Source organism: Tiliqua scincoides, chromosome 1, assembly GCF_035046505.1.
Source record: "Tiliqua scincoides isolate rTilSci1 chromosome 1, rTilSci1.hap2, whole genome shotgun sequence".
Classification (NCBI taxonomy): Eukaryota; Metazoa; Chordata; class Lepidosauria; order Squamata; family Scincidae; genus Tiliqua; species Tiliqua scincoides.
Window position 1 is genome coordinate 283495226 of NC_089821.1, and position 12487 is coordinate 283507712.

Below are 12487 nucleotides of genomic sequence, written 5' to 3' on the forward strand. Positions count from 1 at the left end.
AATAGGTGCACCTAAAATATTCCTTTGGAATAATTCTGGAATGCTCAAAGTCATCTTTATCTGCCTTCATGTTGATCCTATTGAAAAGGAACCTGAGGCAGAATTATGGCAACCAATAGTATTTTGCCTATTTACTCAATATCATCCAGCATCAGAAATAATAATCTGCTCTTCCACTACTTCTTTGTAAACAAATGTTCATTTTACATATGAGAGTGGTTCTTAAAAATTAATGTTATCTATTTTAAAATTTTGATTTCTAGCAGACTGAACTGTATTGTCTCTTATAGTTGTTTTGCCTGATATGATATGTAGTCCAATCCTGTATGTTCTTACTCAGATTTAAGACTTGCTGTTGTTAATGGGTCCTACCTTCAAGTGTGTATGCATAGAATTTTAGTCTTAATTATTTCTTTGTTGTATTTAGTGTATTATTTATATCAGATGGTGAAAGATTAAAAAAAATCTGACTTGATTACAAAAATTCAGTTTGGAATTCACAGTGGATAATTTTTTAAAGGGATAATCTGGTGACATAATAAATAAATGCTATTTCTTCTAAAATAGTTCAGCTTTAAGCTTATAGATGGATCATAAATCAAAATAAAGGTTCTCAGGCCAGTAGTGTACATTCAATGGTAGTCCCCATGTATGAGAACCTAACAAGTGGTGTCTGGGGGGGCAGTTTATAGCAGAGAAGCAATGAGTAGATGTGCTTAAGCATTCCCACATCTGTCAGTTCTCTTCTCCATCCCCCTTCCCACGGCGGGGTGTGTGTGCTTTTCCATATGACATAGCAAACAAAATATGAGGAAAGCAACTAGAAAGGAGTAGGAAAAGTGGTGCTCTAGGAAAGAGTTAATCATCCCATTTTGTCCCCCTCCCCCTTTTCAGCTGTTCAGTGGAGAGACTAGTTCTGAGATGTAGTTCCAGCTTCAAAGTTCACTACAAAAACCTCTGGGTTCTATCTTTTTTTTTCTTTGTCGCTTTGCAAAGTGCAGGCATTCCATTACTTTGTTCATCTTAGGGCACAATCCTGTCCTGCTCTGGAACAGGCAAGCAAGGAGGCTTGCGCTGTATCCAGCGCAGGATAGTGGCCATAAGCAGCTCAGCCAGAGGTAAGGGGAAACATTTCCCCTTACCTCCAGGTTAGAGCTGCTGACCCCAATGGGTCTCCTTGGATTTGCGCCATAGCTTAAGGTGGCGCAAGTCTGAGGAGAGCGGAGCGGCTTGAAACCCTGCCTCCCAGCTCCGCCTCCTTTCCCCGCCCACTGCCCAGGAATGCCTCCAAGCAGGCCGACGCAACTTCCAAGGAGGAAGCCAGTGTGGAGGCTTGTGTCAGCCTCCACGGGCCAGCGCTTCTTTGAGCACCGGCCTGGCTTCCTCCTGAGGAGGTGCAAACATGCCAAATACGGGTCTGGATTGCACCCTTAGGGTTACACAAAATTAGCATTCCTTTCAGGAACAATGCTATCTTTATGGGAAGCAAAAATTAGTGTCTCATAAATATTCCAATGTTTAAGGGGTGGCACAATAAGCCCTACTGGATCAGGCCAAAAGAGCATCTAACCCAGCATCCTGTTTCCTACAGTGACCAGCTAGAGACCTCTGGGAAGCCTGAAGCTGGAGAGAAAAGCATCCTTCTACTCTCTCTGAGCAGAAAAATATACTGCATTAATCTGTACCTGGAATCCCCATTAACATTAGAATGTGGTATTCTGCAGGACTCAGATATTACTTTCTATATGACTGAGAGAATGGGGCCTAAGTATGCATGAGCCTGAGAAATCTTCCTATTGTGCTACACTTCAAGAAGCAACGTCTGAACAGGCCCTATTTCTAGTGCTGAACATAGTACCTGCTGTCACTTATTACTTTGGGGCTTTTTTGGATCTTCTGCTATCCCATCTTCTGGGAGGAAAGACTTGGACTGCATGTTGCATAAGCATAACGTGCTTTCTGCTTAATTCTATGAATCATTGTTACTTCATGAGATTTGAGTTTGACAAGTTTAAAAAAAATAAAGAGGTCTTATGGGCTTGCACTGTTGATCTCCAAATGTCATACTTGAGCAAATAATTTTGTCTGAACAGGTTTGATGGACCACGAGGAAGAGGTTTCGAAAGATTTGAAACTCCAAAACAGAGAGGGCCTCGTCCTCAGGGCCAGCGCTTAGAAGCTCCAAGGCCTAAACTTCAAAATCAACATACAGATGGATCTTCAGGCAAACAGGGGACAATCCCCCGGGGGCCAGCAGCAGCATTTTATACTTCCTCAAGTGCATCACAAGCACAGAACTCTCAAGTAGGTGGACCGCGGTGGCAGGGACCTAGACCTCCCTTAGGACAGCAGCACCATCAAGCAGAAAATAAAGAATCTTGTTCTGATGTGTCCAGCAATCAGGCAGCGACAGGTACATCTAAACCTACACCAGATGCAAAAGTGTCTGGTCCAGTTCAGCCTGGCAAGGGGCTGTCGAAAGCACACCAAAATGCATCCAGAATAGAGGACAGAGCAGTGATGTCAGAAGGAAAAAAATGGAGCTCCACAGAATCTAGACTGCCAACAGAAACATCCAAACCAGTAACTCATTCTTCATCCCTCCAACAGACACCAGTTTCAACTCTTCCTCCAAAACCAGGAGGGAAGAAGCTATCAAACCAAACAATAGGAAACAAAGACTTGAACTCTGCAGAGAATAAGTTGGCTTCTTCAGAAAATAATCAGAACAAGGAATCATCTAAACTAGATAGCAGGGAGAGAGGGCAAATGAAACCAGGGGATAATCAGGTGAAAGGGCCTGCTGGCAGAGGCAGGGGCCAGGGTAGAATAGAAGATACTAGAGGTCGGGGCCGGGGTCGAGGGGAAAGTACTAGAGGAAGGGGAATGCCAGGTAGAGGTAGAGGTCAGACCAGGGCTACCACTGACAGAGATGTAAACAGTGGGTCAACAACTAATGAAAAGCTGTCAGAGAGGCAATCAGGCAGCTGGGAGTCTGGGATGGGCAGACAGTCAAGCAGCCAAGATAGGACACTGAATAGGCAATCAAGCAGCCAGGACCGAGGGTTTCCAATCAGAGACAGAGAACCAGGTTCACAGGGCAGCAGAGAGAGGGGCCGTGCAAGTAGCCGGGAAAGAGGCCCAATCAGGCGGCCTGGTAGCCGAGAGAGGGTCCCAGATCGGCGACCTGGTAGTCAGGAAAGAGGCCCTGCTCGGCGAGCTAGCAGCCGGGAGAGGGGTCCAGATCGGCGAGCTAGCAGCTGGGAGCAAGACCCAGTCAGAAGACCTAGTAGCAGGGAGAGGGAACTGCATAGACGTGATGGTGGCAGTAATGAAAATTTGCCTCTATCTCGTGAGGAAACACACAGACCTTCATGGGCTTATGGAGAACCAGGCCTAGAGGAGGGACATCTTGAATACAGAGATGCTCCTCCTTTGGAGCGCAGACGGTTGGAGGATTGGGAAAGAGACCGATATTGGCCTGAGCGTGATCAGCGCTTCCATGATGATAAGTATGAGAGAGATGACTTTTTAGCACGTCATGCATTGCCTCCTCTTTCACCTCTGCCTCCTCTACCACCTTTACCTCCCTTGTCTGCTGATCTTGACAGGCGAGAACCTTTTTGGGATGACTGGGAAAGGCCTGTGTGTAGGGAGAGAGAGGTGGACAGAGATCTGGACAGGATCAGAAGGCCTTTGGATTTGTATGATCGTGAATTAGAAAGAGACTGGGATAGAAGACCACTGGGGGACAGAGATACAGTAAGTTGTGACCTGGATATCCCTCCTCTTCCACCTTTGCCTCCCCTTCCACCTCTTCCACCTTTGGACAGATATCGTGAGGATCGATGGACGGAGGAGAGAGAGAGAGATTTCTGTGACAGAGATTCTAGAGATAGGGGGGAGATCAGGATCCGGGAGTATCCAGAGAGGCATGATACTTGGAGAGAGCCATCTGATTTTCCTTCTGATAGGGGTGATTGGGAGCGGGAAAGATTTTCAGACAGGTGGTATCCCAATGAAATGGACCGATTCCCACATTTAGAGGATCGTTTGGACATACCACCAATACCACCACGGTCATCTGAATTGCTGAGAGAAGAGCCACATGTACCCGCTGATCAGTCACTAGGAGGTGTAATGGTCCTTAGTCAAAGGCAGCATGAAATAATCTTGAAGGCTGCCCAAGAACTGAAAATGCTACGGTGAGTTGGCTGTTATTTACTTACCTTGCAAAAAAGCTGGCTTTCTTTTTCTAGGTCATATTATTTATTTGCATTTGCATCCCACTCTTAACGTCAAGAAACTCAGGGCTGCGCATGTTCATATCACTTCCCCCTCCCTTCCTGCCAAACCTGTAAGGGTAAGTTAGGCTGACAGATAGAAGCTGACCCAAGGAGCGTTATGGTTGAATGGGGAAGTAAACCTGGATTCCTTAGGTTTTAGTCTGACACCTGAACTACTACACCACCACAATGGGTACTAGTTTATGAGCTCTGCCCCCAGCTAGGAAGACAGCTGTAAAAATTTTGATCAGTTTGGAGGCAGACGCAGAGTTAGAGACCCCTGAGAGGAGGTCTGAGAGCTCTATGCTTTAAATTGTGATTTTTATCAACTAATGAATTTAGAGCAGGTTTTTTAAAATATGGTCCATATAATCATCCATAAAATCAAGAAAATTATGAGCAAAACCATAGAAAAACTGAGCAGTTCTTAACTGGTGGTGATCGCTTTTATCTTTGGGTAAAGCAAATCCAGATTTCTTAGCCAAAAAAAGTAAAAATAAAACAGCTTGGGCTCAGAAATCTGCAATATGTTTAAAGAGAGATCTTATGGAAGCTAAAGGTCTGTGAAAAGGAAATGGTTGCTCATTGGCTTCCAGCATTGTCAGTCACTACATATGAGATTGCTTCAGAATTCATATACCTGAACAGCCAAGTTTCCTTAAGAGAGCAGCTCAGTTCTTCCAAGAGTTTTGACTTTTGGAAAAGGTCTTTCTTTTTCCAAGCAACTGCAGTTTGCCTCCCAGTTGCAAAGTGTGACATTCAATGAAAAGATTGAAATATAAAAGCAGATATTCGTGTGATGCCACAAGTAAAATGGAAGTGGCATTTTTCTTTACTCAACTTTTCAGTACTCCTTGTAGCAAGTAACCCTGTGCCACATTGCACTCTCTGGCAAAGGGTGTAGATCTGTGGTGCTAAATGAGACAGGAATTAAGTGTGCAGGTGTGGAGAATTGTATCTGCTGCTTACTAGTTATGGTGATGTCTCTAATCATTGTTTTAGTGTTGTGAACTGGAGGTTTTCTAGTCAGACTACAATTTTTAATTTTTTCAGTTCTTGAAAATTGTAACAAGATCAGAAGTGGGGGCACAAAGTAATGTAACTTGAGTCAGAAGGTCTCTGCAAAGTGCTGATTTTTTTATTTTTGGCATTGATAATAGTACTATGCTTGATTAGCTGTGTTTTATTGGTGTTGCTGTTGGCTCTTAAAAGGACATTTAAAACAAACAATATACATTTTGATTCTGCAGAGAACAGAAAGAACAGATGCAAAAGATGAAAGAATTCGTTCCTGAGCCCCATAGGGTTGAATTGCCTCCAAAGGAAATGGTTAGACCACAAAGTACAACTAATCGGCAGGATCATTTTCAGGTAAATTAAGCATTTCTTTAAAAAAAAAAAAGCTACAAGTGTTTTTGTTTGTGTTTGTGCATGCTTCTTTGTATTTGTTTTTAAGATTACATAGAGCTGTTTCAAACATCACACAACACCATTGTCTATATTCATAGTGCCTTGTTTAGCAACTTGGGATTGGTGCTTCAGACCATCTCCAAATCCTGGCTTACTCTGTCTCATCATGGTTTGTTTGGGCTCCGCCTACACCACCTATCTCCCATGAAATGCCTGGCTGAACTCACAGTTGTTTCTTCCTGGCTGTTGGCAAAGCATCTCATCAGCTATGCTTTTCCCATTGCCCAGGAGAAGAAAAGGGAGGTCATTCAAAGTGTGTTACCTCCTTCCACTAACACAAGAGCCAGAACTCATGATAATTAGCAAAGATTTTCTTCCTTTCTGGGAGGAGATTCTTCCCAGTTTCTAGTCCTTCCCACTCTTGAGACAGGCACATTCGGAGTTATCTCCATCATCAGCTTTCTCTGGCCTTCCTTAAGCAAAGAGAAGGATACAGCTTTTCACCTTCAAGACCAACTTAGAAAAGGAATCATTTTCTTCCATCTTGCCTTCTGTTATTTCTTGCTTTTCCCTTCCTGTCCAGGGTTGAGGAGGGATTTTTTTCCTCCTTCTCCCCCCTCCCCACAAAAAGAGAGAAAAGAAAGACATTTCTTTCAAAATACCCTCCAACTAAAATAAGATGATCAGTTAGCCAAATGGTACTCAGTAAACCCATCAAATCTGGTTAGGTCTGAAGCAGAGAGCCAATCAGTGCAACATTTGCCTTTGCTCAGTATGAGAAGTCGGATGGCCATCCGGTCTCTAGACCACCAGCACATCTGGACAGATGCTGACATACAGGCAGGAAAGAAGCACTGCTTAGTCTCTTCCTTACTACACGTCCAAGGGAGATTTCAGTAGCCCTCAAATCAGGAGTGATGCTGCATCCATCGCCACTAGGCTACAGAGGATGGAGATGCTGCCGAGACAGCATCTCTTTCCTCCTGTACTCTTACAACTGCAGAAGAGACTGTTGAAGATGCTGAGCAGGCCCTCTGCTCCAGCATCATCTTCATGGTAGAGGAAATTTACAAGGGGATTGCCTCCACTCTGACTTCTTCCCAGCATTTCCCATGGATAAAAGGATCATCAGATTGTCATCTTTGAGGAAGGGTTGTAGCTGGGAAAAGGTACTGTTGGCACACTGCTACTGTCTGAGCAACTAGGAGCAGATAAACATACCTCTTCCTAGAACACATGCATTTCTATTTTTGTTATTTTCACCTTCTCTGGATTCAATTTGTTAGCATTAATTCTGTTTGTTGTTATTCCCTGGACATTGTTTCAGGAAAGCTTCTATATCAGATGAAGCTAGAATTGGATGTCATGATACAACATTCCAAATCTTCAGATTTCTTCTAGCAATTTTATATAAATATTAAATTGTATTGGTGACAGACTAGAAACTGATTCTCATTACATCCCAAAGAATAATTCTCATACAGTGGCATATTAGCCATCCTATATTACTTATTATTATTGGTAATGGGTACATTCCCTTTATAGGAGGTCATGTTCTGACCTGAAGGCTGATTCAGATGTTTGAAAACTTCTCTACCTAGATTAGCACCAAAGACACAGCCATGTGTCAGAAATAATGCCTTATCCAACAATTCTTGGTAGTAGTTTGTATATTCAAAGAAACATTTCACAGCCACCTCCTTTCTTTTTCCTCCTTTCTTCTATCCTCACCCCCAAAAGAGAGAAACTAAAGACATTTCTTTCAAAATGCCCTTTAAAATGGTTGATGTGTTAGACAAATCGCTGCTAAATTTTTTTGTGGCCATGTTGCATCAGATTTTGCTTTCACCCTTCCACTTCTCTGTGTGCACCAAACACCTGACCCAGCCTTGAGAAGAATTAGACAGGAAGTGCTTTGTGCAAATTGGGATAAAGTAGGGGACTGCTAGTTCAAAAGTTGGGTATTTATTAGATATAGATGTCATATGGAGCACATATGTACAATTGCTTAAAATTAGCTTTGATGTAACTGTACCCTTCTCTGACAGTGAGCTTCCACAAAAACAGGTGACACCAGTTCTTATACAATGGTTCCTTAATACATCTTTTTTTTTCCTTTTGTCTAGACCTCTGCTGAAATGCAGCCTGAGTTTCCAATAGAGGAACAACCTATAAAGCCTACTCCAGCTGTAATTGTGAAACCACCTGTTTTGTTTCGGAAGCCCTCCCCAAAATCTACCCCAACAACCAAACCAGCTGTCCCAGTAGCAAAGCCCTCTGGCCCAATGGTGAGACCACCTGTTCCAGCTGTGAAGGCCCCTCTCCCAGTAATAAAGCAACCTGCTCCACCAGCACAGGGAAATGCTCCAGTTCCCATTTCAACTGCAACAACCACTCAGGTTTCAGCATCTGTGGTAACATCCCCTGCCATGAACCAAGAACGCTGGGATGAGGATTCTTTCCATGGACTTTGGGATTCCAGTGAAGATAAAGGGACAAAGTCAGAGTATGACTTCCCTACATCAGAACCCGGACTACCTTCATCAACAATCCCAGTATCCCCTTCGTCAGGTATGCTGCAGCTTTCCAAGCCCCCACTTGTTCAGCAGACTGTTGATTATGGACATGGACATGGCCGTGGTCAAGGTGAGTGCTCTTAATTTTAATCTAGCTGGCATGTTAGTTATGCCTGCAACTTAGGAAACCTCACCGTTTCTGCCCAAAGTGCACTGGAATACATTCTGTAAATTTGAAAATGAAGGCTTGAAGGCACCTTTATGTCAAATAGCAACCCGGAAATGTGATGTTTGATTTAACTCTCAACATCCTTAATCTTCCGGTTGCCGGTTAAGGTTATGAACTTCTGTGACAAGGGCTCTTGATTTTATTCCTTCGGTAGAGAATGTTGCCTCCCTTGGACTCTATGTTGATAAAGAATAGAATGCAAATTTGCAGTCTTACAGAAGTAGCAGCATTTGGACCTGAAATGGCCAATTTACTGTAAAAGTGTGATTGAGGGATGGGGATCCACAATGCATTGCTTGTTGTTTACTCCAGTAATTGTAGCACTGCTCTGGAGCACCTTTCCAATGACAAAACACTAAAGCGTTTCAGACTTCTTAGTTTAGAGAAAATATTATTATGGAGGTGATAGAAGTTTATGAAGGGTTTGGAAACAGAATGCTTGACTAGGTGCATCTTGGCATGACTGAGCAAAAATTAAAAATCATATTATTTGCGCTTCTAATCTTCAGTTTCTTTGATGCCTGTGTGTCAAAGTACCCAAATGCTGCTGTTGCATAAAATATAGCCAGTCAACCACCCAATCCCAAATAATAGATAGGATTTGTATAGCTGTGTGGGCCTACCCACCAGTTATTTCCTCTTCTCTCAGTTATTTTTTTTAACGCTTCATGAGTCTCCTCTGTGAGGAACAGCATTAACTGAATTCCCCTATTTATTGGCATCTGCTGTATTGGTTTGGAAACAGATATTAGACGTGAATGAATTGCATTGTTGCTAAGGAGTTTCTCTCGTGAGAGTTTTAGCTAGGTAATGTCTGTTTTTAATTTAATTAAACATTAATTAAACATTTGTGAGAAAGGCAAAATATAGACTCTTTATGCCAAGTATAATTTGTTGACCTAAGTGATTAATACACCTAATTTTTTGTTTTTAAAGCAGCAGAGAACATTACCTTCCCCAGAGCCATTACCTTTGTCTAAAGAAAGGACACATGTTGAAAGATGGGCTCTAGGATAATTTCTTTAATTATTTTATTGCCAATTTGTGTTTAACAGATATAACCACCTGTAAAGGTGGACAAATTCCTTATGGGGAGCGAATAGCTCTGCGTCCAGAACCTCCTCATGAGAGACAGTCCTTTACAAAAGGTGGGTGTATCTTTGGTGTTTCTGAGATGTCTCTTTGAAGACAGACAGGCATCTGTTTAATATGTAATAGGTTCTTGTTAAGAAAAGAAATGCATTTTCCTCCCCATTTTATATCACAGTGACTTAAATACTTTTCTCATGCTTTGAGTTGTTTTTAAATGTTTGTCTTCGAGCCATTCTAGAGTGAAATGGCAGAATCCTGGATTGTAACACTTTAGTCTGTTTCAGCCTGCAGATAGATTGGTCATTATTTTTTAAAGTCCTCAGTCACTTATGGCACAATCCTAACCCACTTTCCAGCACTGACATAAGGACAATGCAACTCTGAGGTAAGGGAACAAACATTCCCTTACTTTGAGGAGACTTCCATGACTGCCCCCCAACTGCAGGATGCAGCACATGTCCCATTGGCACAGCTATGCCAGTGCTGGAAAGTGGGTTAGGATTTAGGCTTTAGGAGGATTTCCCTGCATTTTGTAAACTAGCACATCAAGAAGAAGACTGGGTTAAACCTTTCTTCCTGATGTGCTGGTGTTGTTTTTTTTAAATATGTAAGAAATTTTTAAAGTGGGGAGAGGGCATTATTCAAGAATACAGCCTTCTACTTGCAATTTGAATTAACTCACCCAAAGAATTCTGCCACTTCAATCTCCTTTCTTATTCTACAGAACAGCTGTTAGATTTTCTTAACTTTTTCTTCCAGAACATCCAGGCCAGCGGGATCGATACAGCAAGGAGAGAGAAATTTACTTTGAGAGGCAAAATAATTCCAATATAGATCACAGAGATTTCAGGAGAGAACGAGAGTCATACAGGGACCGTACTTCTGGAGACCATGAACGGGAAAGATTTGACAAAGAACGCTATCTGCGAGAAGACAGGTATGTTGGATAGAAACAACCAGAACACAGTGGTTGTGTATGAGACCTTAGGTCTGTTTGTGAGCAGTAATCCTCAAGTATTTTTCTGCTGTGAAATGTGACTTTGTACATATAAATTGCTGTGTTCCTTAATTCAGATAAAAAGTTTTAGTTTGAATAACATCAGGCATATGTTCATGTGAAAGTAGGCTCTTGCCAAATTAAAGGGTTGGTTAAAAATAAACTAGAAAGAGCTACTTATCACAATACTATCCAGAAAGCAGGGGTCAATATATTTGAACTGGACTTGGTAACCAAGCATTTTTCTTAGTAGCCATCAGGAAATTAGGAAATCAGCCATTACTTTCTCACTTTCTACTGTGCAAAGTGCATTCCCTTGGTACTCTGCAGTATGAAGGGTTTTTTTAGAGAACAGTAGGTGTGCGTGTGTATTTGTAGCAATTCAGCCTTCCTACCCAGACCTTGATGCTGTGCCCCAGCATGTCGTGGAGTTGTTTTGAAAGAGGCGCACACTGCTTTTCTGTGTTGCTGTCACCTTTTTAAAAAAAATGGGTAGTATACTGGAGGCTTTCCTTGCCAACAGCCAGAATAATTTCTGGTTGCCACTTACAGACCTTATCTGTGGACCTTTACTGTTAAGTTAAACAGCAATTTAACTTGATTTAAGTTGATTTAAGCAATTTGTTAAACAGTGATTGGTTGAATGGACTACTTAAAAACTTTTAGCACCTGAGCTTGAAAAATGAATTGTTATTTATATTCATTAACTGTAATTTGTTCTCTTGTAATTTGTTGGTTCTTTGTAAAGAAAAGTGAGGAAATAGCCTCCAGAGGTACTTCTGGCTCCCTAGAGACCAGTGAACGTTTTTCCTCCAATGGTATGTCATTTGGAGCGGGAATACGAAAATATGTTTGTACTCAGTAGCAATGTATGGGCTGATCAGGAATTAGCCACATTTATTAGAGGTATCTGTTTTGGTGAAATGGCTGTTATATGCAATCATATTGTTGTTACAAAATGCTGTTTCCATTTGACAGGCCATCTCCTTCACGAACTCAGTCTTACCGTGACAGAGATCATGCAAACTCAAGAAGGGGAGGATTTGAAAGACAGCCATATGAGAGAAAAATAGATCGCCCTCCCTATGATCATGGGCCTTCTGTGTTTGGAGGTATAATTCTTTAACTTTGGCAAAATATTATGGGATAGGATGAGAACATAAGCTGGATTGGTGCTACTTTTTCTTTAAGGATGAAAATATTTATAATTACTGAAAGTGTATTTTAAATTAGGAAAAATCAAATAATTAAAAGAGAGTAACTTACTAGAGTAATTGTATTGTCTTGGTAACCAGTGTCAATCAGGATAGCGCAAAAATTCAAATTTGCCCCATCTCCTTCTTAATAACAGCAAGGACCAACTCTTCACCCAGGACTGAAAAAATGTTGTTCAAAGTTGTCCAATAAATATTGAAACATATGCTAATTTTATTTTAGCATTAGGGCAAATAGCAGAAATAAATACTGCAGATACTCACCTATAAGTCTACCCCACAGACAAGTCGAGGGCAGGTTTTGAACCAACAATAATGGAATTTTCTATGACCCTTGGATAAGTTGGAGGTTAGGGGGGTGTCTGACTGTAGTTTTGTCTGATTTTACCTGAGGCCAGATCCTGAAAACCTACCGCTAATTGTTACCTAAGAACTGTAGCCTCTAATTTATTAAAAACATAGTAAAAGATCATAAGATACATTTCTATTCTTTTTAAATTCTGGTCTTCACCACCTTTTTGTAAACACTATCAGAGTAAGTGCACTGTAAACTACATACCAGTAGAACAGTGGTTCCCAACCTGGTATTCATGTACTCCCAGGGACACTCAGCAGGACCTTTAGGGGTACTTGAAAAAGAATGGCATAATGCAGGTCATGCTCCAGAATGCTTTGCAAGACAGGAATGCCTTACAAGGACCAGCAAGGCAGGAAGGGAGATAGCTAGTTGACTGTGAAAGCCC

General features: G+C 41.8%; 1 protein-coding gene across 5 annotated transcripts in view; it reads left to right on the forward strand.

Moving 5' to 3' along the window:
* Positions 1-12487, forward strand: part of YLPM1 (YLP motif containing 1) — a 74706-nt gene that overhangs the window by 24431 nt on the left and 37788 nt on the right. For 4 of the 5 annotated variants that reach the window (XM_066627234.1, XM_066627269.1, XM_066627260.1 and 1 more), the window contains 6 exons: positions 2094-4205; positions 5537-5657; positions 7823-8342; positions 9497-9589; positions 10293-10470; positions 11509-11642. In XM_066627234.1, coding sequence (XP_066483331.1) covers positions 2094-4205; positions 5537-5657; positions 7823-8342; positions 9497-9589; positions 10293-10470; positions 11509-11642 — 3158 coding nt within the window. The remainder of the gene's footprint in view (positions 1-2093; positions 4206-5536; positions 5658-7822; positions 8343-9496; positions 9590-10292; positions 10471-11508; positions 11643-12487) is intronic. The other variant, XM_066627243.1, reaches the window with a different exon arrangement.